This window comes from Macrosteles quadrilineatus, unplaced genomic scaffold, assembly GCF_028750875.1.
Source record: "Macrosteles quadrilineatus isolate MER2022 unplaced genomic scaffold, UCM_ALF_1.0 Scaffold_4__1_contigs__length_99947679, whole genome shotgun sequence".
In the NCBI taxonomy this organism is placed as follows: Eukaryota; Metazoa; Arthropoda; class Insecta; order Hemiptera; family Cicadellidae; genus Macrosteles; species Macrosteles quadrilineatus.
In genome coordinates, this window is record NW_026542597.1 from 39,565,747 (window position 1) to 39,593,556 (window position 27,810).

Here is a 27,810-nt window from a genome sequence, read left to right on the forward strand (position 1 = left end):
TTAAGATTGATGGGTAGACTGTTCAAAAGTTTAATTCTGTTGTACAAGAGGTAATGTTGAAATTACCCCCGCCTCAGCAAACCTGCTGACTAAGCAAATTTCTAGTTGCCTGAATTGATTTTCAATTAAATGTATTTTTAATTAACATTAGGTTTTATGAGTACATAATTAGGCTGCTACAGGGAGGGTAAAAAAGTGTGTTTTTAGTAAAATAATATTAACTTAGTATAAAATAAATAAATTTACCAAGTTTGGTCAAAATATATCCATAAACAAGCAAACCACAACATTTTAAAATTAGGCAGATTCTCCATAAGAATATCAAGGGAATTTTAAAATAACAATTATTTGAATTTTCTCCCTACCCCTAACCAATAATTGTACAAAAACACTTTGATTTACTAAATTATTTGTTTTTAAGCTCTTAAAAAAAGTCTAGAGAGAAATTGGGAAATTTTGTGTTTAGAGGGTAAAAAAAGTAGAAAAACAAATTTTCACCCCATAAAACCCCCTGTAAAACCTCGTTCCCATTGTTCCGACTATGCTGGTTAGCAAACTCATTCAAGTTTATCCCGCCTTACACCTTCAAACCAAATTTCATCAAAATCTGACAAGGATAATAAGATAAAAGGTAATAGCTACTTTCCTATATAGGGAAATTCGCTAAAAGATGAATCTAAAGACTTGAATGAATCTGTAGGCTACAAGACTTCCAAGTTATGACTTACTTGGATTGCAGACTTGGATTTATAACTGAACTACAGGTACTTTCGGTTATAAAGTGAACTACCCTAGATCATTTAATATACAGTAGGTACACTTAGTTTCATGTATGAATTTTAAATTCAGGCCTATACCTACATAAAAAACTGTATGATCGATCTACATGAGAAACAGTTTACACAAAACAAACATTTAATAGTGTATGGATTGGTTATACTCTCCATTTATGTTTTAATATATTTTCTTTATTAGCATATGCAGAAGGTTGTAAATTATAATATTTTTACATTATTTTTAAGATTTTTAAGAATGAAAATATAATTCTTACTGAAATATGACATTTTAATGTAGGGATAACCGGTTAGAAAAACTGTTTGTGTCTCCTCACATTTTTATTTCAGTGCAACCTCTGCCGGTTAAGGATGTTTTCGTAGCTTCACATGAAAGTCGTCGAATTTAAAATTAATAAAAATAAATACTTATAAAATTACACACACACGTACACCATACATTTACTTACTGACCAGTTGATAACAGACCACACTAACTGAACATGGTGGAGTCCAGAATTGAGTTTATTTTTTTGTTAGTGTCTGAGCCTGCCTAGGCTAAAAATTAAGGTACATACCTTCACGTCCACAGTTCAAATATGTATGGTTAAACCCACTACATGTTTCGCCTATACATAGGCATTGTCGAGTGGTCCTTCAAGAACGTTTCGTCCATTGTAGACTCGTCAAAAACATTTAAATAAATACACAAAACACGATACGAAACATTTAACACTTAGTAGGCCTACTATTTACCGGTCGCGGTGAGTCTGCCTCCGTACCGCGACCGGTAAATAGTAGGCCTACTAAGTGTTAAATGTTTCGTATCGTGTTTTGTGTATTTATTTAAATGTTTTTGACGAGTCTACAATGGACGAAACGTTCTTGAAGGACCACTCGACAATGCCTATGTATAGGCGAAACATGTAGTGGGTTTAACCATACATATTTGAACTGTGGACGTGAAGGTATGTACCTTAATTTTTAGTCTATTCAACAGTTTCAGGGGCTACACAATGAATTTTAATCCTGCCTAGGCCTACAGTAGACTCCCTCTTATCCGGACTCCTCGGGACCGAGGCCAGTCCGGATGTCGGGTTTTCCGGTTAAACCGACGTCCCCAAAAACTCGTTAAAACAGACTGTTTACTGTGATATTCGACTTAAATTTAGGAGAGTGTTGTATTAAGACACGTGATCACCAGTCTCAAATCTTTACCACGAGAACTACAGTCGTTTCAGTACTGCCCACTTCCTGCCGATCTAGTGCGGTTAAACCAATAAGCTGATAAAGATATTCCGGTTAAAGTGATGTCATTTCCGCCGAGTATAGTCCAGTTAAACTGATGTCCGGTTAAAAGGTGTCCGGATAAGAGGGAGTCTACTGTATAAGCAATTTTATTTATCCTAAGTGAAACAAATTTAGCTTGAAAACAATTTTAAGGAAACCAAGTAGTTTAAACCCCTCAACGTTTTGTTAGGCTTGAAAATGAGGAAATGCAAGTTATTTGACTTTTATGTGTGTATCTTGTACTGTATTAAGTCATTAAAATTGCTAAGATTTTTTGTGAGCAACAAGTAAAAAGTTAACCAACAACTTAAAAGAAATGGGCTACCATGCAAAAGCATTGTTTTGATGGTTTCAGTAACTAACAATTCATCTTTCATGCCCCTTAATGCATTTTGAAATTAGGCCTAACTTACTTAATGGTTTTTTTTAGCGAAAGGTACAGAGACTTAATTGAGGCAGCTGATACCATATCAATCATGAAAAACTTGTCAGAAAAAGTGATTGAAGATGTCAACAAAATGAAAACTGCCACTGCTGAGTTACAACAGCGACAGGTTTCAGGCTTCAAGATGGATTACTACCACAAGTAGGTTACAATAGCCTGTAAGTTATATGAAATGGAATATAGGAAAATTAGTAAAATAATCTGGGGTATACATCAATCTAACATAACCGGATGAAGTACCTTGGGGCCTCGGCACAGCCCCTTCCTAATGAGATAGGGCCTAGTCAAATTACATACTCGCAGCTATGTAAAGTAAACTAAAATTGTAAGTAGCCTATTTTATCAAAACTATTCTACAAAGTTAGCTACTAGTAGCTACATGATTGCTGGTAACATTCCCTCAATTATTTTGTCAATTTAACATCTTAACACGGACATTGTAATTGTTGTTTATTCACACAACTTCCAGTTTTTTTTATATATATTACCTTGTTAGATTATAGTACCATTTATTTATCTTATTAATGTTACAATGAATGTAAGTTAAGTTTTATTTTGAGGAGTAGGATCTTTACATTTGATTTGGTTTCATTAGGGATTTGAAGAAAAGTACAATGGCTGGTGTAGCCGCACAGATCAAGCTGCTGGTAGACATTCCAGAGTACATTTGGGAAACCGTTGATTCAACACAGTTTACTCATGCAGCCTTATACTACATCATGGCTCGTTATATAAAAACAAGTGAGTCACTACTATCATCAAGAGTTACCGAATTTTTGCAAGGCAAAGCCGAGCATGTGAGAGTGAGTAGGAGGTGAAGCAGAGGATGGGAATAATTGAAACAATTGCCAGAAATTTACTTTGAATGATACTTTACATCACAACGCAAAAATACTCACTTACTTATAGAATAAAAGACCTCTGTAGAAAATACCAAAATATTTATAGAGTACTAAATATTTAGACTTAAATATTTCCCAATTACATTTTTTTCATATAAAAACAAGCAAAATGGGTTATAGCAAGGATAAAACATACTCACTTAGTAGATTTCCCATCCTTATGGAACAGTTGAAGCCAATTTTATCGTTAGTTCTGTCTGGTGCACTGTAGATGTCGTGTTTTGTTTACAATTTTCTTGTTATTTCAGTAATTTAAAACCCCGTTTTACTTAATAAAACAATATCATCATAAAAAATAACTCATCCTCTGGTTATATAACCAAACAGTAAAGCACAAAGCATGAAATTAAGTCTAAAATAATAGAAACAAAATTTCGTTGACACTAACCACTAGTGTCACCGTACATGAACTAGACACGAAAAACACGCTTTAAAATTTACAATGGGATGGGGTCTTCTTGTGTTGTTTAGTCTATGGTTATAGTAAACCTACATAACAATGTACTTACAATGAAATCAATTTGCAGGTTTAGAGATCAACCCAAGTTTCCAAACCACAATGTATTTTCCTGTAGTTTCTCGTCAGTGGTCTTCTATAGTTCATTTTAAGGACACAATTATAAAAGGAGCTGAAGAATCTTTGAAGTTACAGCATGACTCTCAGGTATGGAATACTGTGTTGTCAATGTCAGGTGTTTAGAAATAGGCTAAACATATTTTTAGGTTATTGCATTTGTACCCGTAACGACAAGCAGAATTGATTAGCCTACAATATTTTTATTTAAGAAATCTTTGGCATAAACAGAATGTTCAACATTTTTACCTGTGTCTCACACCATCTTAAAGGGTGAGTTTTGGTTGAGTGTGGTTTATAATGGCTTTTACTACTTAACTTTTTACTTGATACTTGATACATTCATCCTTGACTGACATTATTTGTGTGTTAAATATATACAGAAAAAAACTTTAATTTACAAAAACATTAACAACAAATTGTAGTAATGCAGTTCCCACTAAATCTCTCTCAGAGATACTTTCCAGTGGGTCATAGAGCAAGGTGCACTAATAAAATCAGAACACGAAGGATCTTTTTCAAACGGAATAGAGTTTAACCAGTTTTCTTGAGAAAATTAGAGATCATAGATATACAATAAAAGAACACAAAATATAACACTGATATGTTGTTCTTGAATAAATAGACTTCTTCAGAAAGTATGTTTAAAAGAAAAAACTATTTTTTAGCTAAATCATATTTGATGTCACATCAACGATGACAGTAACAATAACTAAGGGGGAAAATAGAATTGTAGACTGTACTCTGTGAGTGGCTCATTCAGCTATGCTTTTTTTATAAACAAATTTCTACAGCTTGTCTTAATAGATGGAATGTCTACCTCCTTCAGTATCCCATAGTCAATGGTGTTTGCCGTTAACAGGTAACGTGCAGTGCTCTGCTGAGTCTAGCGCTATTGGAGAGTCTATCGTCGGGTCAGCTACTGCAGCGCTACTTGACGTTGCGCTCAGAGGCACTGAGACAACAGCTCTCCCCCCACCACTCTCCACTAGACAGTGCTGCAGTCCAAGAGAGGCTCTGCTCCAGCTACTCCCTGCTCATACATTCCATCGTGGCCATATCTCACTGTTTTTACGGTAAACACAAAGCATTGTATTGTTGTTGATCGTAAATATGGTCTAGTTATAATTTTGCAGCTGTTTTTCCATAGACATTAATTTGGCAATATTTCAACTCTAATTTTTTCTTACAATTATGTACTCTATCATTTCTCTTCAACCTACTCCCCAAAGAAGTCCTACATAAAGTGGAATATCAGTGTTTGGCTATATTGATAGAACAATGACTTACAGAGCATGTACAAGCCAAGGAAGGCCTGCTCTGGAGGGAGTTAGAGAGATACGTTAGTCCACAGTCTGCTCCTACACTGCAGCTGTTGGACAACGGAGACAGCGACATTCCTACCTCTGTCCTGCCCTCGGCAATCCGAGAGTTCAGGTTGGTCAAAGATATAACATTTTCATTTTAAATTTTAATCTATGGATTATTACTATGTTTTGAACTTGGACTTTTAAAAGCTTTAAAATTACATATAAAATTACAATGACATTTTCATTTTGGGACCAAAGACTTGTTATTTCTGTGCAAACCAAGGTGTCTGTAATTATTACTAATCATTACTACTCAGTTTAGTTTTTAAATTAGTGTGACGCAGTCTATACGGGATCCGGTCAGTATTTAAGTAAGTAAGTATAGTAGTTATAGATGATAATGATACCTATTGTGCTCTTGACAGATTGTGGGAGTCATTGCAGTCACTCATGGTTGTGGCGATGATGTTATCTTCTTTAGAAACTGTGATCCCTTGTATTATTGATCTTGAGATGTCATTCTGATGTTCAGAGATTATGATAATGACTTATGTATGGCTTGAAGAGATTGTGATAATCTTATCAATAGATAGTGATTATTTTCTTGTGGCCTTGATTATGATGATGTTGGCAGACCTGTGCTGGACAAGCCACTGGAGCCAGTGTCTGAAGATGTGCTTAGAGAAGCTGTGACCTCGTGGCTGGTCTGGGTCCGTCAACTGGTCAAAGAGCAGGGTGGACAACTGTTGCAACGACTTTCATCCCTACGCAGCTTACAAGGCTTACGGGATGCTCCACAGGTAATCAAATGATTCCTTGTGTTTATTCATGATTTGAAGACGTACAGGGAATGCATTCGTGGAGTGTTATTAACTCAGGTCATGATGTTAACTAAGACTGTTTATTTATATTCATGCTCCCTACACTCTGAGACCTTGTTGTGTGTCAGGGAGTGTGTGAGGAGTGGCCTCTAGTGTGTCAGTCACTGGTGTCTCCAGGCTCCAACATGGACCTGTGGAGTGACCTCTACCGACCTCTGATAACACTGCGTGCCCAGCAGCTAGTCTCCGTACACTGGGATTCAGCTCTGAAGGGATTGCAGCATCAGATTCGACAAGCCATCAATGCTGCCACCAATGAGTATGTAAAACTTAGTATCACAGAAATTGTTAATTTAACTCGTTAGCCAGTCCATATAGTCCAACTAAATATCTGTTATAAATATTGAATTAATTTAGTTTCATGTTGCAACAGGTTTTTCCCTCAGGTACAAACTGATTTTATAAAATGGGATCGTTGTTGCGTAAGCAGGTTTATCATTGCTTCAATGGGAAAGAGTCAATGCTGGTTCAACAAACAAAACAACTTCACACCATACTTGTTATTTACAGTATTTGACTAGCACTGAGAGCATTTCCATCCAATGTTTGAATTAGCAAAGACACGTCTCCAGGTCCAAAGATGTCTTGACTCATGGCCACCATTTTACCTTAAGACATTTTCTTTCCTAGCTCAAACCTTCCTTGGTTTGAGTATTCAAACCATAATTATAATCAAGTATTCTAATTCTGGTTCATAGTGCAAATTATATTTCTGTTTCTCATGCCTTCCCATTCAAATGAGCTTGTTAATCCACCAACAATCTTTTAAAACCTAGGCTATTGTGGCCTTTGGTACATGATCGGTTTCAATCAATCAAATATTCTTTATTCACAAAGTTTAGACAATATGTCTTGAATAGCGTCATTAAACTAACATAAACAAAAAATTATAAACTAAATAATTAAAATCATTCACAAAGGATTTATATAGTAAAACTAAAAAAAAAAAAAAAAATGAGTGCTATAACTTTAAAAAATCACAAAATCTTAGAACAGCTAACAGATGATTATTTTCAGTACCTATCATCTAATATATAAAATTCTCGTGTCACAGTGTGAGCCGTGTCAGTCGGCTCAGTTTGAGAAAGGAGAGTATTTCTTATAGTACATATTGCGGCAGAAGCACTGTACGCCGACGCTCGCCAAAGGCCGTGGGCGAGTCCACTTTGTCTTTACTCCCCTTCTTCTCCGATCTGCTTGGAGACGTTCTCTCTCTTTGAAATCGTCCACCAAGATTGACGTTCCAAATTTTACCGGCACTATGGAGACTCAAGAAAGAAGATTTTCCAAGTTCATTTTGTTCGACCTTCATAAAATGCAATTTTAAATTTGTTTTTGACACCAAGCCAGGTATGTCAAATCATTGTATTAGATTAATTGTCCGTTTTTTCATTTTTAAACTTAGCCATTTTTCCCTCAAACATTTTGTCTGTTCTTGAAAGCGTTCACAAGAGATTTGTCCTTTTCTCTATATTTGTGTAAAATGATGTTTATAAGGTCTTTTAAAGTTGTTTAAATTGTTTAACTTGTTTTGTCAAATGTTTAAAATTGTAGTTGTCAATAAAATTTTGTGCTTAAAGTTAGTTTTTGTCTGGTCACAGACAGGAAAATTTCATGTTGGTGTTCAGGACACACGTGTTCGACTTTGGTAAATTTGTTGTTTTTAATTATTTGTGTTGTTCTGAGTCGTCATTTGTTTGTGTTTACAGGTTTTCCAAACTAAAGTAAAGTGAAAGAGTTAGTTTTTCCTTTTAACAAAATCCACAGGCTAGGCCTAGGCTGGAAATTGTATTAGTATTAGTAACAGAAAACTGAATGAAAATATGTATTGTTTTGTTAAGCCAAGAAAAGCAATAGAGATTATTTGTTTAACCATGACTAACAGAGATTTAAATTTTTACTTAAAGTGTTATGTAAATTTAGCTCTGCCGTAAACTCCCGAAAGACCAAGTCTATATTCCTTGAAAGGGTTAGGTTTGATAATATTCTGAAATACTGATTATTTTCAACTTTTAAGTAGGCCTGTGTAATTTTAAAGGGCTCCTGTACTGGACCGACAGCAGCGGACACATCATGCCTCCTGATCCTGACCTAGTTCGGAGCAAGACGAGGGCTTCGCCCCCGGACTAAACCAGGCCTAACCACAACCAACTCGCAGCGGAAGGACTTCACCCAGAAACATTCTACGAGAACTTTGGCCTTCTTCACCTCTACAAACCAGGTGCTATCTACTCCATGTTATCATTATTATTCCAACGTTTGCATTCAGCCTACCTTCAAGAACAGTTCATTTATATCAAGTTTTTCCCCAATTTAAAGTTTTACCGTTTCAATTTCTTAAACTCTGTAGCCTAGCAAATTGAGCTTAGTGTTTCCCTAACTAGGCCTACTTCTTATTTCTGGACTAAACTACAGACTAATAATCCCCTTGTGTTTTACTGTTTCAAATTAAATGTTTTTATTTCGCTATCGCTGCGAGTTGAGTTGTGGAACTGGAACTAACAAAAGTCAACAAGAATACATTATTTATATCACGGGTCTACGAGTTTTTTTAAAAAGCTACAAGAATTCATGTATTTAGTAGGGTGTCACATTTCCTTGTTATTTCATTATTTTGTGTATGTACCATGTTATGTTAGTAATAGGCTAAAAATTTCTGTTCTAACGGGGAAACTTTCGGCCCAATTGTTCTAAATTTCATTTCGGTTCACGCCAGTACTAAATTCTTCCCCACAATTTTTGCCCTTTTAAAAATTCTATTTCTTACTGTTTAAATTAAAATTCTATTCTGATGTTAGTGTATATTTGTGTATAATTGTCTTATGTTGCTATTTAAATATTTTCATGTCAATGTTGAGTGTAATTTTGAACTGTAAGGTTGTTCGAACGTTTTTCTTTAAACGCAACTTGTTATTGATATTTTGGTCAAATACTATTTTTAAATGATTTCATTGTAAGGTCATTTCAATTCAACGTCTGTTTTATGTAATATTTTCAATTTCTTGCCTTTTAAGATTCATATTTTTAAATTTATCATTGTCCTAAACCTTTTCCGAGTAGGCCTAACCTAACTTAAAGTAAGGATTTTCTTCTAGTTACCAGCTTGGTCCTTAAACTTAAACTTGAACTTCAACTTTTGGTAAAGTTTATATATACATAAATGTTTTAAATGTTTTGGTAAATGATTTAGGCCTAACACTGGTATTGATTTACATTCTAAGCCTTGTACCAATTTGTATATATTATTTCGCTGTTGTTTAAGGGCGCATATTTGTTAATATTTTTAATTGAGTTGGTAATAAAAGATGTTAATCACTTTTCAGTTGTATTTTTTGAACACCTGCAGATCTCTCATGAGCACAGAATCTTGGTAAAAGTTCCACGTACCATTTTGGGGTCTGGGAACTCAGTCATGTTTCATTTGGTAGCAGAGCGTGGTTTTTTTTTCAAATGGCTCAGTAATTTAGAGTGTTTGTTAGCATTTTAATATTTCTGTGTTCTTGGGGGTCTGAAGGTGATTCAAATTGTTTTCAGGTCATGGCCGTTGGATTTTGAAATTTTCTGAACTGTGTGTTCCTGGGTATCAACATGAAAAACTTGTTGGAATTTGTCTCATTTGTTGTTTTGTCATTTCATTGTGTTTTGTATTTCCTTGTGTAGATTTAAAAAAAAATGTTTCGAGTTGTTTTCACGTAGGCCCGTCCTTGATTGTCCCGTTTTGTTCGCGTTTTGGTTAGGAGCCCTGGCAATGGTGTTTTTTGGTGAATTGTTAATTGTAAAAAAAAAATTTTTTGCTGTCGTGTTTGTTGTTTGTATTCAAATTTTGTCGAGATGAGTAATTTAAACCCCGATTTTCTGCTGAAAAAGGAACTCCAGTTTGAAGTTGCCTTGCGAGGTGAGACCCCGGCTTTGAAGGTAGCTGATTTGAGACGTCAACTCAGGGGACTCATAAAGGCCAACAAGCCCCCTACCTCTGCTGTGAAGAATGATCCCGGTGAAGAATGGGAATTTTGTAAGGAGCTTGCTGAGGAATTAACTTTAGGTGTGAAGGACTTGGGCGATTATCCTGATCTGGGTTCCAATGCTGTTCAGCGCTTGAGAGTTCGTCTTGAACATCTTGAAAGACGGCTAAATGCAATAGATCCTGTTCAGGCTGTTGGAGAGGATAGCGAAGTTACTGTAACTCTTGTGCTTCAACAAGTCCGTGAGCACTTGTGCTTTTTATTAAATCCCAAGCCCAGAACTGCCACCGGGAACAAGGAGTTGGAACAACCTACTGTCAATGTTGCTAGTGGCGGTAGTCAGGAGATCCAGACTCCAGACGAAATAGTGATTAACGAGAAGGATGAGTCGCAAACTCCTGCTACGAATGTAACTAATACTTCCAACCCTTGTAATAAAATTCACAGTGCTGTATCTGGAAATTCACAGCCATCATCACAAACTGTGCAGGCTACTTCCAAACTCCCTGGAACCATGATAGCGCCACAATATTCTAGGCTTCCGAACCCAGTCAGCCAGGTTATGGAGAAGCTCCCCGTTACCGATGGACTCGAAGTACCGCAACTGTTGAATTTCCTTAGTTCCCTACTCCGTCTGAGAGAATTCCCTGGTGTGGATGACTCCACACTGCTAAAACTGGTGTACCCCTATTGTCGCAGCCCTTTGACTGAGAGAGTACTATCATGTATCGAAGCTACCCGATCGTTTGATGATTTCCACCAAGAAGTTTTGGATTATTTTGTGCCGGGTAGGCTACTTCAACAATTGATACAGGAGAAATTTTACCGATTACAACGTCCAAGGGAGAGTCTGGCTAGTTTTGCTGCTGATCTTAAACATGTTGCTCGACTGCTTCGTGTTAAATTGGGAGAGACAGGAATAGTTGAAGTCATTCTGGGAGGTTTAACAGCCGAAGAACGTTCTCGTTTGGTTTTTTCGAGGCGACCGTCATCCTTCATTGAACTGGATGAGTTGAGCATCACCTCACGAAACGTTGCCTATACTGACGGGTTGAGAAGTTCTTGTGCCCCGGGCGGTTCAGATATGCGGGTCCGAGAAAATTTGAAAAGTTTACCACTTATGAGTATGGAAGCAAATCCTTCACACAATACAGATAGGCCACGTACTGTTTTTACTTGTTACGGATGTGGCAGGAAGGGTCACACCCGAAGATATTGTAGAGCCACTCAAAACAGCAGGTTTATGCAGCCTCGACAGGAACCCCGTGAAGTTTCAAAAAACGAACAGAGCGGGGGGGAGAAGGAGAAATAAAACCGCCCCTCCGCAAAAGCCTCGGAGAAAGTAAAAGCAGTTGTTTCGTTACTCAACTTGCTAAGCAAGGTATTAGAGTGTCACCTGGTCACTGTCCTTATGTTCTGGTTAATTTTGGTGAATACCGTTGTGGAGCACTTCTGGACTCTGGATCCGCTCGAAGTCTATTATCACTGGAACTTTATAATCAGTTATTAAATCAAAATAAAATAAAATCAACTGAGACCATCAATCTACAATGTTTAACGGCTTCAAAGGAAATATTACCTATTAAAACTCAGATTCTTTGTAATGTCAAAATAGAAGGATTTTCATGGCTATGGACTTTTCTGGTCTCTGAAAAATTGGGAGTGGATTGCATCCTGGGAGCGGATTTTATTTCACATACTCAATTGGTTGTTGACCTTAGTCGGAGTAAGGGGTATTTCAAATTTGACAAGGAACGGTTTGTTAAGTTGGCTGCAAATGCGGTGGAAGCTACTCAGGTTTTCGAAGTGGATTGTGAAATTAAGGAGGAGAGAACTAAAGAGCCATTATCACACCTGAGCGATGATAGAAGACAGACACTTTCCTTGTTGTGCGATCAGTACCCAGATGTTCTTACTGGTAAATTGGGTTTAACCAACGTTTTGGAGTACACTATACGATTGACTTCTGATAAAATTGTGCGGTCACATCCTTACCGTTTTGCCCCACCCAAGATGGAGTTATTGCGACAGAAGGTCGATGAAATGTTACGACAAGGTGTTATTGAGCCATCCTCGTCTGGATACGCTAGTCCAGCGTTCCTTGTTCCTAAACCTGGGGGAAAATCACGCATGGTGATCGACTTTAGAAAGGTGAATGCCTGTATCGAAATTGATTCCGTTCCGTTACCTGACCTACACAGTGCTTTCGACTGGTTCAGTAAAGCTCGATATTTCACCATTTTTGATCTGAACTCGGCCTATCATCAAATTCCCCTGGCTAAACAGTCTCGACACATCACCAGTTTCTGTGTACCTTGGAACTTATATCAGTACACTCGAGTACCCATGGGTTTGGCTGTAGGCGCTCAAGCACTTACACGTCTACTGGACATCATTTTTCATGACCTTAAATTTAAATTCCTTTTCAACTATTTAGATGACTTGTTAGTTTATAGTGAAACCTGGGAAGAACATGTACTACATATTGAAGAAGTTTTGAAGAGGTTGCGTAAGGCCGGACTAACTGTTAATCCGGAAAAGGTGCAATTCGCCCGTGAAGAGATATCCTTCTTAGGTCATTTGGTTTCTGCCAAAGGTGTGAGCATTGACCCCGCTCGGACTCAAGGAATTAGAGATTTCCCTAAACCACGAGACGCTAAGGGCATCGCAAGATTTCTTGGAATGGTGGGATTCTACAGAAAATTTATTCCAAATGTTGCAGATTTATCAGTACCTCTGAATTCTTTAAGGAAAAAAGGAGCTAAATTTATTTGGGGCAAGGAGCAGGAATCGTCATTTTGTGCACTTAAGGAAGCTATCATGTCTCCACCAGTGTTAAAGGTACCGGATTTTTCACAACCTTTCATCCTTCAAACTGATGCTTCATCTCAGGCACTCGGTGCCGTACTCCAACAAGAAGTGGATGGCACTAGACAACCAATTGCTTTCGCTTCTAGGACACTAAGCCCTCAAGAGAAGAAGGCGTCTTCGATATATGAATTGGAATGTTTGGCTGTTGTTTTTGCCGTTGATAAATTTCGTAGGTATTTGGAACACTCAGAATTTCTTCTCGAAACGGACAATCAAGCACTTTCTTGGTTACTAGCTCATCCCCGTCAATTAGGAAAGATAGGCAGATGGGTCGTAAAACTGTCCGCACTCAAATTCAAAGTACAGCACATTAGAGGAACGCAAAATGTAGTGGCGGATGCCTTGTCTCGCATGTTTATTCAGGAGAAAGGTGATTCTCAAAATACAACTATTACCTGCAATATGTTACTCTCTGATTTCCCTTTAGCTTTCACTGCACTTCAAAAACATCAACAAGAAGATCCAGAAATTGTGGAAATCCTAAATAGGCTTAAAAATGGAGAAGTTTATCCACCGTATTTATTGTCCAAGGGAGTTGTCTGTTGCCGCCCTCAGAGGGGAAATCGAAGTCCTAAAGTTGTTTTGCCAAGCCATCTCATCCCCATGGTTTTCTCATATTTCCACCAATCACCAGTGGGAGGACATCTTGGAATATTAAAAACCATTTCCAAGATTCGCCAGGAATATATATGGAAGGGTATGGACCGAGATATCGCTAACAGGGTTAGGAACTGCAATCTTTGCTCTCTTAGTAAGCCTGCGCAGAATACCAGACTAGGCCTACTAGCTTCGGAAGTTGCTGAAAGACCCATGGAAAAGATATTTATCGACTATGTTGGACCTTTTCCTCGTAGCAAGACTGGAAATACTACTCTTCTTGTAGCAGTCGATGCATTTACGAAATTTGTGTGGTTATTCCCCATGAGGAAAGCTACAGCCCGACTCACCATAGAAATTCTACAAACTCGTTTGTTTCAACATTTTGGTAATCCTATGAAATTGGTTTCCGACAACGGACCTCAGTTCAGGTCCCATTTATTCAAGAGGATGTGTTTCGGTCAGGGAATACACCATTTTACCACTTCTCCCTATTACCCCCAGCCCTCTCATGCAGAAAGATTTAACAGAAATTTGAAGTCAGCGCTCATTGCGTATCACGCAGAACAGCAAGACACCTGGGATCAGAACCTACGATGGCTACAACTAGCTTTCAACACTGCTCTCCATGAAGGCCATAAGGCGGTACCTTTCGAACTCATGTTTGGATTCAAACCAAATAACCCTTTGTCAAATGTTTGGAAAATCACTGATTTGTTACCCTCCATACCAACCCCGGATGTCAAAAACCTGTGGTCAGCCGCTAGACGGAATTTAAAGCGAGCCCACGAGAGACAGCGGGATCGATATAATCAAGGAAGAAAAGAGAACCCTTTCAAGATTGGACAACTTGTTTTTTGCTTAGCCCATCCCCTTAGTTCAGCAGTGGAGAAACGTGCTGGAAAACTGTGCTATAGGTGGACTGGACCTCTAAGAATTTCTAAATTTTTGTCACCTGTTACTGCTATGCTGGTCGACCCCACTACCGAAGAGAAGTTTAGGAAGGCTCATATTTCACATTTAAAGCCCTACACCGGGGATGCGATGTTTGATTCAGGAAGTGAAAGTAAATAAGAATAGTGTGTCTTAGGACTGATCACCCTCAAGACTAAGTTCTCTCTGAAGTTTTCTACATCTCTCTCTATTCTATACAAACATCTATCAGCGCTGATAACCCCAGTTCACCTATTCTGGAAAACATTATGAAACTTCAGTTATCACTTGTTACCTGTTTGAAAATTTTGAGCCTGATGTCTCCTTTGGGGTGGGAGGTTGAGCCGTGTCAGTCGGCTCAGTTTGAGAAAGGAGAGTATTTCTTATAGTACATATTGCGGCAGAAGCACTGTACGCCGACGCTCGCCAAAGGCCGTGGGCGAGTCCACTTTGTCTTTACTCCCCTTCTTCTCCGATCTGCTTGGAGACGTTCTCTCTCTTTGAAATCGTCCACCAAGATTGACGTTCCAAATTTTACCGGCACTATGGAGACTCAAGAAAGAAGATTTTCCAAGTTCATTTTGTTCGACCTTCATAAAATGCAATTTTAAATTTGTTTTTGACACCAAGCCAGGTATGTCAAATCATTGTATTAGATTAATTGTCCGTTTTTTCATTTTTAAACTTAGCCATTTTTCCCTCAAACATTTTGTCTGTTCTTGAAAGCGTTCACAAGAGATTTGTCCTTTTCTCTATATTTGTGTAAAATGATGTTTATAAGGTCTTTTAAAGTTGTTTAAATTGTTTAACTTGTTTTGTCAAATGTTTAAAATTGTAGTTGTCAATAAAATTTTGTGCTTAAAGTTAGTTTTTGTCTGGTCACAGACAGGAAAATTTCATGTTGGTGTTCAGGACACACGTGTTCGACTTTGGTAAATTTGTTGTTTTTAATTATTTGTGTTGTTCTGAGTCGTCATTTGTTTGTGTTTACAGGTTTTCCAAACTAAAGTAAAGTGAAAGAGTTAGTTTTTCCTTTTAACAAAATCCACAGGCTAGGCCTAGGCTGGAAATTGTATTAGTATTAGTAACAGAAAACTGAATGAAAATATGTATTGTTTTGTTAAGCCAAGAAAAGCAATAGAGATTATTTGTTTAACCATGACTAACAGAGATTTAAATTTTTACTTAAAGTGTTATGTAAATTTAGCTCTGCCGTAAACTCCCGAAAGACCAAGTCTATATTCCTTGAAAGGGTTAGGTTTGATAATATTCTGAAATACTGATTATTTTCAACTTTTAAGTAGGCCTGTGTAATTTTAAAGGGCTCCTGTACTGGACCGACAGCAGCGGACACATCATGCCTCCTGATCCTGACCTAGTTCGGAGCAAGACGAGGGCTTCGCCCCCGGACTAAACCAGGCCTAACCACAACCAACTCGCAGCGGAAGGACTTCACCCAGAAACATTCTACGAGAACTTTGGCCTTCTTCACCTCTACAAACCAGGTGCTATCTACTCCATGTTATCATTATTATTCCAACGTTTGCATTCAGCCTACCTTCAAGAACAGTTCATTTATATCAAGTTTTTCCCCAATTTAAAGTTTTACCGTTTCAATTTCTTAAACTCTGTAGCCTAGCAAATTGAGCTTAGTGTTTCCCTAACTAGGCCTACTTCTTATTTCTGGACTAAACTACAGACTAATAATCCCCTTGTGTTTTACTGTTTCAAATTAAATGTTTTTATTTCGCTATCGCTGCGAGTTGAGTTGTGGAACTGGAACTAACAAAAGTCAACAAGAATACATTATTTATATCACGGGTCTACGAGTTTTTTTAAAAAGCTACAAGAATTCATGTATTTAGTAGGGTGTCACATTTCCTTGTTATTTCATTATTTTGTGTATGTACCATGTTATGTTAGTAATAGGCTAAAAATTTCTGTTCTAACGGGGAAACTTTCGGCCCAATTGTTCTAAATTTCATTTCGGTTCACGCCAGTACTAAATTCTTCCCCACAATTTTTGCCCTTTTAAAAATTCTATTTCTTACTGTTTAAATTAAAATTCTATTCTGATGTTAGTGTATATTTGTGTATAATTGTCTTATGTTGCTATTTAAATATTTTCATGTCAATGTTGAGTGTAATTTTGAACTGTAAGGTTGTTCGAACGTTTTTCTTTAAACGCAACTTGTTATTGATATTTTGGTCAAATACTATTTTTAAATGATTTCATTGTAAGGTCATTTCAATTCAACGTCTGTTTTATGTAATATTTTCAATTTCTTGCCTTTTAAGATTCATATTTTTAAATTTATCATTGTCCTAAACCTTTTCCGAGTAGGCCTAACCTAACTTAAAGTAAGGATTTTCTTCTAGTTACCAGCTTGGTCCTTAAACTTAAACTTGAACTTCAACTTTTGGTAAAGTTTATATATACATAAATGTTTTAAATGTTTTGGTAAATGATTTAGGCCTAACACTGGTATTGATTTACATTCTAAGCCTTGTACCAATTTGTATATATTATTTCGCTGTTGTTTAAGGGCGCATATTTGTTAATATTTTTAATTGAGTTGGTAATAAAAGATGTTAATCACTTTTCAGTTGTATTTTTTGAACACCTGCAGATCTCTCATGAGCACAGAATCTTGGTAAAAGTTCCACGTACCATTTTGGGGTCTGGGAACTCAGTCATGTTTCAAGTGTTTGTCTGCAAACTCCTCCGGAACGACTTCACCGATCGTTATGAAATTTGGTGTGTAAATTCTGTAGGTATGCGAATAGAAAGTAAACTATTTCCCGTTTCGAAATTCTTAAAAGGGCTCCGCCCCAGTGGCTCTGGAGTTTCCCATGTTAACCTTATGAGAAATGGAATTAATGAATCTTAACAGCTGTTTCAATTAAACAAGTTGGTTCTGTTCTATGATGTTCAATAGCATTAAAGTTACAAGGATTACCAACAGGGTGCAGCACTATTATTTCTTTTACATTTATGACAACAGCTAATTTGCAACCAAAAGGTGAGTGAGCGTAGCGAACGAACTTCAACCTGGAGGCGAGTTAGCGTAGCGAACGAGCTAACCTGAAGGCAAGTGAGCGCAGCGATCGAGCTCCAACCTAAAGGTGAGTGAGCGTAGCGAACGAGCTCCAACCCAAAGGTGAGTGAGCGTAGCGAACGAACTTCAACCTGGAGGCGAGTTAGCGTAGCGAACGAGCTAACCTGAAGGCAAGTGAGCGCAGCGAACGAGCTCCAACCTAAAGGTGAGTGAGCGTAGCGAACGAGCTCCAACCCAAAGGTGAGTGAGCGTAGCGAACGAACTTCAACCAGGACGTGATTGAGCGATGCGAACGAGATCATCTTGAAAATTAAACTTAACGGTACTTTCTTTCCATCGGTCTGTCTTAGGGGAAACCTATAACTTTGGCGATACGAAGTTCGCCGGGTCAGCTAGTTTCTATGTAAAATATTTCAAAATGTAGCTAACTAACTTTGTTTTCTCTTTTCTGTTTAGTTTTTAGAAGGAATCTGAAGGTCTCTGATATTTCCAGGTCAGGGTTGGGTTATATGATTTGACACCTACAGCCGTGCATGAGGCCTATAGAGCCTAAAGGATTGGTTCCCCTGGAACTAGTTTTTGGGCAAACTCAGGTTGGGTCGAGCAAAGCTGAACTGAGATTTTATGTGATTGCATCTGCAAAGATACACAATCAAAAACTCAATGATTTTGCCGTGATTGTGTGTGATGTTTATGGTTTTGCCGCCTTCGTGACAGATGATGGCGTTCACGGTTTCACTGTGACTGGGGATTACATTCTCGATTTTCCTGTAGTTGAGGAAGATGTTCACAACAATCACAAATTTTTGTGTATCCGTGGTAGATGTTTGTGATTTCATTGCGATATGAGAGGGATCATGCAGGCTACAATATTGTGATTGAGCTGTTTGTAGCGTTACAACTAACATCAGGAAAACACAATACTTTCCAAAGAAACCTGATTTTAGCCTGAGACCCTTGGGCCAAAGTTTTTGATACAACCCAATCTAAAGTAAAACAGTATTGAATATTTAGAGGTTCACAATTCTTGATTCTTGATATCGCCATTGGAGTTGACAACATTTATCATTTGTTTGTAGGACCAAACAAACAGAAGTGGACTTGATGTGGCACATTTGGAAGGAATCTGACTCTGATCTTCAACCTATTGATGACCTCAAAAACATCAAAGGTAATCTGAAACTATTGTTTCATTTTAGTATTGATCTTGTTTATTTGCAGACATGATATTACTTTCAAACTATCATATTCAGATGAGATGAGCTACCAAGATATTACGGCTGTGAGCTCAATTACATTAACTGGTCCACAAGAGATAATTTTTAATTAGGTATTCTTTCCGTGGAAAATTGTTAACCTATATTTGCTTTCTAATATAGGCTATTGCACATTTTCTTTATGTAAGTGAATTGTCCTACAGGGTTGTGGGTGAAGGCCAGAGGAATATCTCCAAGGGTGACAGAACTGTGTGCAGCCCTAGAACGCAAGGTAAAAAAGTTGATTATTTTACGTAAAAGTACCTATTGTATTGTTATGCAATGTTACTAATATGGCGGCAAGAAAATCTCCTTTTACAAATACAAACCTAGTGTTTAACCTGTTGTGTTGTGATGACAGGTGTGTTGGCTGCTAGCAGACCTCAACTCTCTGTGTCCAGAGCAAGAGGTAGATCCTGGACTGTTGGCCATCAGTAACACTCTCAAGGTCCATCAACAGACTGTATGTTCTACACTTGTAGTCAAGTGAGTCATAATAGAGTATAGATATGAGAATAATAGCGCTTATAAACGGTTTTGCTTCTTGAGATGATTAACCAGTTTTTAAATCGCAACATATTGACAATACAGGTGAAATAGACACACAACAACAACAACAATTCTAAAAGCCCTGTCTTGTAAAGATCTTTGTACTTTAATATATCCTTTGTCTTTAGACTGGTCCAGTTTGTAAAGGATATGCTAGCTGAGACAACCAGTGAGGCAGTCGCCATCTTGTTGGCAAAGTTGCTACAGTGTGTTCCAGAGCTCTGTCCCTCTCTCAGTAAATGCCTTTCCTCCATCGACACTAAGGTATCAACTTTTATTTTTTTACGTCAGTTTGTTAGAAAAATTCTTAACAGTAATTTTGTAAGACAAGCTATGCTCTAGACATCAGTTTAACTTGTTTAAAAATAATTTAATACTGATCCTCCACAATTTTGGTTCACAATTTGATCCAATTCACCTAAAACTTGTCAGTTTAACAAAAGTTTGATTTTATAATCAAGATATGTCTATTTATGTGTATAACAATATGTCGGTTATTGTAACACTTACAATCAGTTGGTTGTTGCAGTCAGTGTCGTGGCAGGAGAGTTTATCTTTGCTACAGACTGAGTGTCTCTCAGCTTACAAGACTTGGCAGTCATTGGCTCTCCCTCGGCTGTTGAATCATACTATGGACACCCTATCGTCTGCTGTGCCTGACCTTCATACTATCCCTGTATGTTGACTATAGAATTGGGTAGTTAAAGTTTTAACGGATTTCCCCTTTCTTAATGTGGAATTGTTTTAAACAAATCTTAGGTATCCTATTTTTTTTTATTTGGTGGACAAAAGGCTTTGTTTACAAACAACTTTTACAATATGTGAAACATAGTTGCCTCCTTATTTCAAATTCAAGCCTACCTGGAAACGCTGTTAACTATATGTTGTGCAGCTGTTTAGGTGGTAAACTAAGTACAAAGATGCTTCAACACAATTCATCATCAACAAACTATAGTAATTGTCATGATTAAATCAAATCTTATTTTTAGTTGTTGCTATTTATTTATTTTTAACTGATAATATTGATTAAATTTATGCATACCGTATCCATTTGTTCTAATTTGTGTTCTACTCTGGTTTTAATGCCAGTATTGTGAATTATAAAGTGTAATATAAAAGATTTGTGTATTTGCAGCAATGGGAAGAGATCACGATAGAAGAAGAAGGAGAGACAGGAGAGAGGGTTCAGTCTGTACTGAAGGTGCCTTGTAGTGTGAGTCTGGGACTGCAGAGTGCTCTACATCAGCTGGCTTCTCTCATAGGACACGTCTCCATCCCCAAGTGAGTGTCTCTAGTTGTAACACCCAATATTAAGGTTATAAACTGAAAAACGGATGTAATTATTTTCTCTGATTTTTTACCAAGTTTGCCTGTTAGGCAAATTTTCTTAAATGGAAAAAACTATTATCGTATGTGGTACAGCAAGACCTAGGCCGGGGACCGATTTTCTTTTTGATTGATGTCCCTGGATTTGTTAATGTTTTTATAACTTTTTGATTAAATTTGGTGTGAACGTGTGGTTTGAGTTTGTGAACCAGCAAGATTGTGTCATGGTAGAGGGTGTAATGAGGGTTTCAAAACAAAAAAATGTTTTTTTATAATAAAACCAAAACAGAAAAATTTAACATTTATCATCACAATCACCATGTTGTGTTTAAAACACAACTATTTTTTTACGTTGAAGCATCGTATATGTAGAGTTAAAGGTTATGGAGAAATTATAAAAAAAAAACTGTAGGCCTACAAATAAAATTCCCATAAATGGAAAAAAAGTAAACTTTGTTGTTTCCTTGTTTATGGGCATATTGATCAAATTTGACAAATTTATTTATTCCCTACTATACTATTAACATTTTACCAAAAAAACACTATTTCCTTCCTAGTAGTAGCATCCCTAAGTACTCGTTAAATCTAATGTTATTTAAATAGAAAATAAATCTTACAAGTTTGAGGGAATATTTTAGGCAAATCCAATCAGATAAATGGAAATTGCTTAGTCTGCAGGTTTTCTGTGACGGGGTACTGTATTTTATTTTCCATTCCCACCGTAATGTGGCATCATCACTTACCTACTTAAAACTAACATTGATTGTTTTTTGCAGGCAAATCTCTGAACAAGTCGTTGAGTCAGTTATAAATAACATCATTGATCTGTACAACAAAAACAGTGAAAGTGCTAGTTTAACTCAAACCCAGTATCTTCAAATGCTTCTAGATATTAAGTATTTGACTCAGCTATTCAATCCAAACAAGGTAAGTCGTTTAATTTTTTCACTTTCTGTGTACTTATTGTGACAATACCGAGAACTGTGGCAGTGTTTTGTCAGAGATAAATCATTTTCCCATTGACTTTGATTAGCAAGCATGTGGATTTGGAACATAATAAGAAAAGCAAGAATATAAATGACATGCAGTGACAGCGCTGTTAAGATTCTATTTCAGTCCATCACAACATTCCATCATAGATAAAACATACACCTTGAGTAGAGTTGTCATCCTTATGGATCAGCTGATGGCAATTATTTTTAGTACCGTCCGGTACCACTAGGATCGTGTTATTTCTGTTATTTAAAACTTTGTTTAACCAAATAAAACTATCTAACCATAATCAATAACTTGTTCCCTAGTTATAAAACCAAATAGTAAAGCACAAATCATTAAATTAACCCTAAAATATAATTTTGTCAACACTAGCTCCCAGTGTCACCAACATGAACTAGACACAAACAACAAGCTTCAAATTTTACAATGGGATGAGGTCTACTTGTTTTGGTTAGTCAATGATTCCACTGACTTTGGATATCAGTTGTCTTTGTAATGTTAAATAAAATGCATTTAAATATTTTCCATCAATTTAAATTAATGTTCATATTGTTTCAGGAAATAAAAACTAAGTGCCAAGATATTTCTGGAAAACTGGAGTCAAAAATTGATCCGTTCGATCTAAATGTATTTACTCCATACATTAACAACAATGTTAAAACTGCTGTTCACCAAACCCAGGTATTTATCTATTTTTAACCGACTTCCCCACTACCAACAAAAGGAGGAGGTTCTCAATTTGTCTGTGGCGATGTTTTTTTTTTCTATGTATGTTCACCAATTTCTCTGTGATTCTCTTACCGATCAGTGTGGTTCCACCACCAAAATAACCAGGAGAGTTTCTATTTGGTACCTTATATATTATGTTTAAGTATAATATTTGTTTCGGTGAAAAATTCTGAAAACCTTAAATATTCAACATTCATTTTGTTTACATTTGTGCACATTGTTTACATTTGTGCAGAGAAGGCAATAAATAATAATAACATTCCTACAGCTGTTAGTTGAAACCATTTAAAAGACACAGACAATTTCTTCATGAAACAGTTGCTTCATATTGATCAATAAACTATTTCTTGCCATGAAGCCTAAATTAATTACATTGAGAAAAATGCATTTTGTTTTGGTTACTATAAAAAATGTATTTTAACGTTTGACCTGATTTGTGTATACAGTAATTATGTTTTTAGTATTGAATATTCTGACTTACAAAAACATACATTTTTCAGTGAATAGCTGTATGATGATGACAAATAAAGGTGTATTGTGAAAACCACAGCATTCGTAAAACAGGTATAAATATAAATCAAATGCAATTATTCCTTACACGACCTAAGAAGTGTGACAGTGCATAATCGTCAATTGTCTTAAAAGTGTTGAATATTTTAATTACTAAACATGCATTTGCAGATGTGGAATGTTTATTGATATTCTCTACCCAGTTTCTATAACATATCAATACTATTTTATGCCTGCTTCGGAAAGTCCTAGAGGAAGATGATTTGCAATTTCAACTAGGCTATATCTTGAGCAAACAAAACCCCCTACATGACTTACACCACTTTTAGCTGAACCAATCTTTCATATAATATTTTCCAAAGGTACTATACGAAAGGTTCTATGGTGTTAACGACCAATTTTCCACTTTTGAGAGATTTTTTAGTGCTGGTAGCTGAGGAATAACTTTATTTTGTTCCAAAAGGCTTGAGACGTTACTGTATTTCTTTTTATAATGTAGAAGTACACCGATTGCAAAGAAACGATGATGTCTGACATTTCAATGTATCTAGAAAAGACAATTAGTTTTTCATTAGGCCTAATGTAATGGACAACTCTTTCTTTCTTAATATCTAAATATGTTTATTTTCATACCCATTGATTATGTAACCTGAACAGGTGACTCAAGCAGTTTTAAAATAATGATTGTTCTGTGGAACGTTTGATTGTTTCAAACAGTTTTGCTTATCAAAAAACCTCAAGTAATTAATACCTGTAACGACCCAAAACCCGTCAAGGGGTAAAAACCCGATTTTTAAAAGATCCCGAACAGAGCCACCCCATCGACCCGCGGTTGCCACGGTCGCGCTGGTGGAGGTATCCCCAGCCAACCGTCGCAATGCCCCCGCCGATACGCCTCACACCCCGATTGCCACCGATTCCACTAGCCGGCCAGTGCCACAGGAGGTGCGCGACATCCTGTCCAATTTACCGTTGGAAGACACGGGGCGGCGAAGGAAAAACCAGAGGATGAAGGTGTTCAGGGGAGATGGAACGTTTTTCCGGGTCCGTACGAAGAAGCTGCGGACGATGGAGCACATATATTGAGGCGACGTGCCCATTTTAAGGAGAGTTTCGATTTCGTTATTTTCTTGCTCAAGAGTTTCGCAGCAGACGCCGACAATACCTTAGGTTTGGGTATTTTTTTTTTCTTTTTCCGTTTTTCTTTTTTTCTCTGCGAAGTAAGAAGGGGGTGTAACGACCCAAAACCCGTCAAGGGGTAAAAACCCGATTTTTAAAAGTTTCATTTTAAATATTATAATTTTCTACGTTCGGGGTAAGCCGCGCCCGCGTTGTCAGCGGCATCGTAGGGGCAAGGGTCCTACGTCATCGTAGAGGGGATGACGCTAGTTACCTACCCCGCCGCCAGGGGCGATGGCGAAGAAGGACCAGAAGAGCGGACCTCATGATCAGTCGTCCACCCGCTACCGAACCGTCAGTACGCTTGCTGTTTGGAGACAATCCAACAGTCTATAACCTCCTAAATTCTGGTCAATTAAAGATTTCCCCCGTTCCTGGTAGAATCATAAGTCATCAGGTTAGTGTGCTACCGAATTTATTTTGTTTAATCTCATTTTTAGAGAAGTTTTATTATTTTTATTTTACTGTGCCGCAGTCGCGCGCACTCCGCACGCTTTTTCACGTACGAGCACACTACCTTTTGTCTTAAACCAGCTTCGGAAATCAGTTAAGTTGCCAGAACGGTTTACGTACGACTTACCCCGTTACCCCGGACCGTCCTACGTAAATTTGGTTTAAAAACCCCGTATCGACTCTGGTGATCGACCGAGTCTAATTTTCCCGACAAGTTTACTTTGGTGATTACCAAGTATAACGACCGAATCACGTTTTAGTTTAGTTTCTAATTAATTAGGCTTATTCGCATTTCGATAGGTTATTCAAAATTCTAAATTTAACTTTACATATTTTTTTTGAGTGGCTATGATGAGCACTTGTTGAAGGTAAGCTTAACATTGTAAGCATTATTGTTGTAATTAATATTCTGAGCCAATAAACTCGAAACGATAATTAATTAACGAACACGTTAGAGTCCTGGACTATCTCATAGTAGGCTAAGCTATCTGGACAAATATAAGGTGTGACCTAATTTCTGGTGAGACGACAATCACGTACTATAAAATCTCAATTTTGTCTCTCAACCCGAAATTTCGTCATATCAAATGGCGCCCGAACAGGGACTATTGAATGTTAAATATATTTTTATGGCGCCCGAAGGCATAGTCGATAATTAATTGTTTTGGCTCAGAATTTAATAAATATTACACATACGAACATTACCTTAATAAGGGTTGTGTACGAGACGTTACAGTGGAATATTGGTTGTATACCGTAGAACTAGATACGATTAAACGTCAGTACTGTTGTTAAACGTACTACGTTTGTATGGTAAAATTATAGGATATTTATTGGAATTTAATTGACTTCGAACTTGACCGTTTATAATACACACCGTGTTTATTTGTACCAGTGTTTATACATTTCCTCTGATAATTGATTGTTATTCTTTTATAATTATTTAAGTAGGAAATAGTTAACACTGCTTTCGATTTAATTCATAATATTCTGTAAGAATTGTTCTGCTTCAAGAAGGCTAGTCGACCTGTTAGTTCACTAGTGTTGCGCTCGTATATTGTTCTCTGTATGAATGGGCAAGAGATAAGAGCGGCCCGATCAGCTGTTTGATAACGGTTTGTTATTGGATTTTCCCCGTAGTTCTTTCAATTCTAGTGAGCTTATTTCTGCATAATATTTACATCCGTTGCATTGCATAATATTTATAACGCAACTGAAACGCGTTAAATATTTGGGATCAGAACTGTTTTATAATAATATTGTTGGTTAACATATTGTTATACTTCTGGTTGTCCTAATATTTAACAGCATTTAGCATACCCCAGTTTTATTGTATTGTAATACATTTAATATTGTTACACACAGGGAATAACATTGTTTAATATAATAATACAGGATTATTATATTTTGGATTGAGCCTAATTACGACGGTTTACGTACACGTTAGTGATATAATAATATTGTTGGTTAACATATTATTGTATTGCTCAGTAACAATTAGTTCACAACGATCATTAGGCCAACGTATTATCGGAACTTTGTTTACTTTTTGCGATTGTAAACATTGATTGTTGGGGTATTGTATCAGTGGTTTAAATATTATACTGAACATTTACGATTAGCGACGAGCCTTACGACAGTTACACAGTCTTTTACGTATTTTTTCGACAACAACCATTATCGTCGACTGTTGTATTTCCTAGTAATAATTTAAAAATGACACCTTGGGAATTATTTTTGCGCCTTTGGACTTATCTTTTCCCAGTTATGTATATGCTGACTCCAGATGAATCGGGGAAAAGGCCCCCGCGCAAAAACAATGACCCACCGCCAACTGCTACCGCTCCCGCCGTCACAACCGCTCCCGCTGTTACTGCCACTGCCGTTACCACTCGTGGGTCTACGGAATCGATCGTGCCGCGCACACCGTTTGACGAACCGCGCGTCGGGTGGATTTATAGACTGAGCAAAGAGGAGCTGCAGAATGAGATGAGTAAATACGGCCTTTCTACGGCAGGTACGGCAGATGAACTTAGGAAGAGTTTTGTGGATTTTTGGCGATCGCCATTATCCGCAATTACCCGTACCGGACCCTACCGGACCGTTGACCCTCCACGCACTCTTAATATCCCGCCGGCGAATTACGGGTCGGAATACGCGTCTAAGGACAAGCTAGGCTTGCATCCCGCCCTAGACGAACGTGACAGTGTACGGGAGATACTTGGGTTGTCACCGAATGCGGACTCTACGCTAGTGAGACGGGTCCTAGCCTCAATGGTGAATACCTTGAGGTCAAACGACGCGACTCCCACGGGACACTACGCGACCGACACGGTTCCCGCTCACGCCGCACCCCCTACCACGAATTATGCCGATCTGTGCTACGGTGCGGTACCACGTCCTAACGCCTCGGCAACTCGCGAGTTGCGAGATGCCGATCCATCGAGCCACGCTGGCCCCTCAGGCCGCCAATCGCTAGACGGAGCCTCCATTTACAACGTCGTTCGTAAGTGGAACCTTCGTTTTGACGGTCGCAAAGACCCGGTATCGTTCCTGGAACGCTTGGAGGAGCTAATGGAGGCGTATTCCTTAGCCCCAGACCAGGTCTTCAGGGCTCTGCCGGAACTGTTGACTAGTAACGCCTTGTTATGGTACCGCAATAACCGGGAAGCGTGGGCCGATTTCCAGGATTTTCGTAGCCATTTCAAAATCCAATATCTACCTCTCGGTTATCGCCGTAACTTGGACGAAGAGATTCGTAAGCGGACACAGGGTGACCAAGAGCCGTTTAGAGATTTTGTAGTCGCGTTAAGCACGCTAATTCGAAGGAGAGGATCCATTTCGTCCCACGATAAGATTGACTTGATTTATTCGAATATGCGTCCTGAATATAAACTTATGGTTCGACGCCAGGACTGCTTGACTCTGACCGAACTGATTAAGCGTGCCGAGGAGTACGAGTCCTACGTTAGGGATAAGAGCACGTTTTGTCCTCCACCCCCTCCGGCTATCTCTCTCATTCCCGAAACCGCGTATCACGGGCGAAGACGATCTGAACGTCCGGTCGATAACGCCGCAGTCACTGCTGAGTCACCGCGCGAACCGAGCTCCCGGACCTACCCGCAGCACCAGAGGTACGACCGCGCGCGGCAAGGACCGAGTTCGCGACCCAAGGCACAAACACTATCCGTGCCCAACTCCCACTCGAATGTGAG

General features: G+C 37.9%; 1 protein-coding gene across 3 annotated transcripts in view; it reads left to right on the forward strand.

The window, feature by feature from the left end:
- The window catches only part of LOC128991631 (conserved oligomeric Golgi complex subunit 1), a 39,207-nt gene that overhangs the window by 978 nt on the left and 10,419 nt on the right, over positions 1-27,810 (forward strand). For 2 of the 3 annotated variants that reach the window (XM_054414686.1, XM_054414685.1), the window contains exons 2-16: positions 2,494-2,649; positions 3,104-3,249; positions 3,938-4,074; positions 4,847-5,060; positions 5,277-5,421; positions 5,929-6,094; positions 6,244-6,434; positions 18,677-18,768; positions 19,018-19,085; positions 19,215-19,339; positions 19,531-19,666; positions 19,932-20,078; positions 20,538-20,683; positions 21,505-21,655; positions 22,283-22,405. In XM_054414686.1, coding sequence (XP_054270661.1) covers positions 2,494-2,649; positions 3,104-3,249; positions 3,938-4,074; positions 4,847-5,060; positions 5,277-5,421; positions 5,929-6,094; positions 6,244-6,434; positions 18,677-18,768; positions 19,018-19,085; positions 19,215-19,339; positions 19,531-19,666; positions 19,932-20,078; positions 20,538-20,683; positions 21,505-21,655; positions 22,283-22,405 — 2,143 coding nt within the window. Of the gene's footprint in view, positions 1-2,493; positions 2,650-3,103; positions 3,250-3,937; positions 4,075-4,846; positions 5,061-5,276; positions 5,422-5,928; positions 6,095-6,243; positions 6,435-18,676; positions 18,769-19,017; positions 19,086-19,214; positions 19,340-19,530; positions 19,667-19,931; positions 20,079-20,537; positions 20,684-21,504; positions 21,656-22,282; positions 22,406-22,953; positions 22,973-27,810 lie in introns of those variants that run through there. The other variant, XM_054414687.1, reaches the window with a different exon arrangement.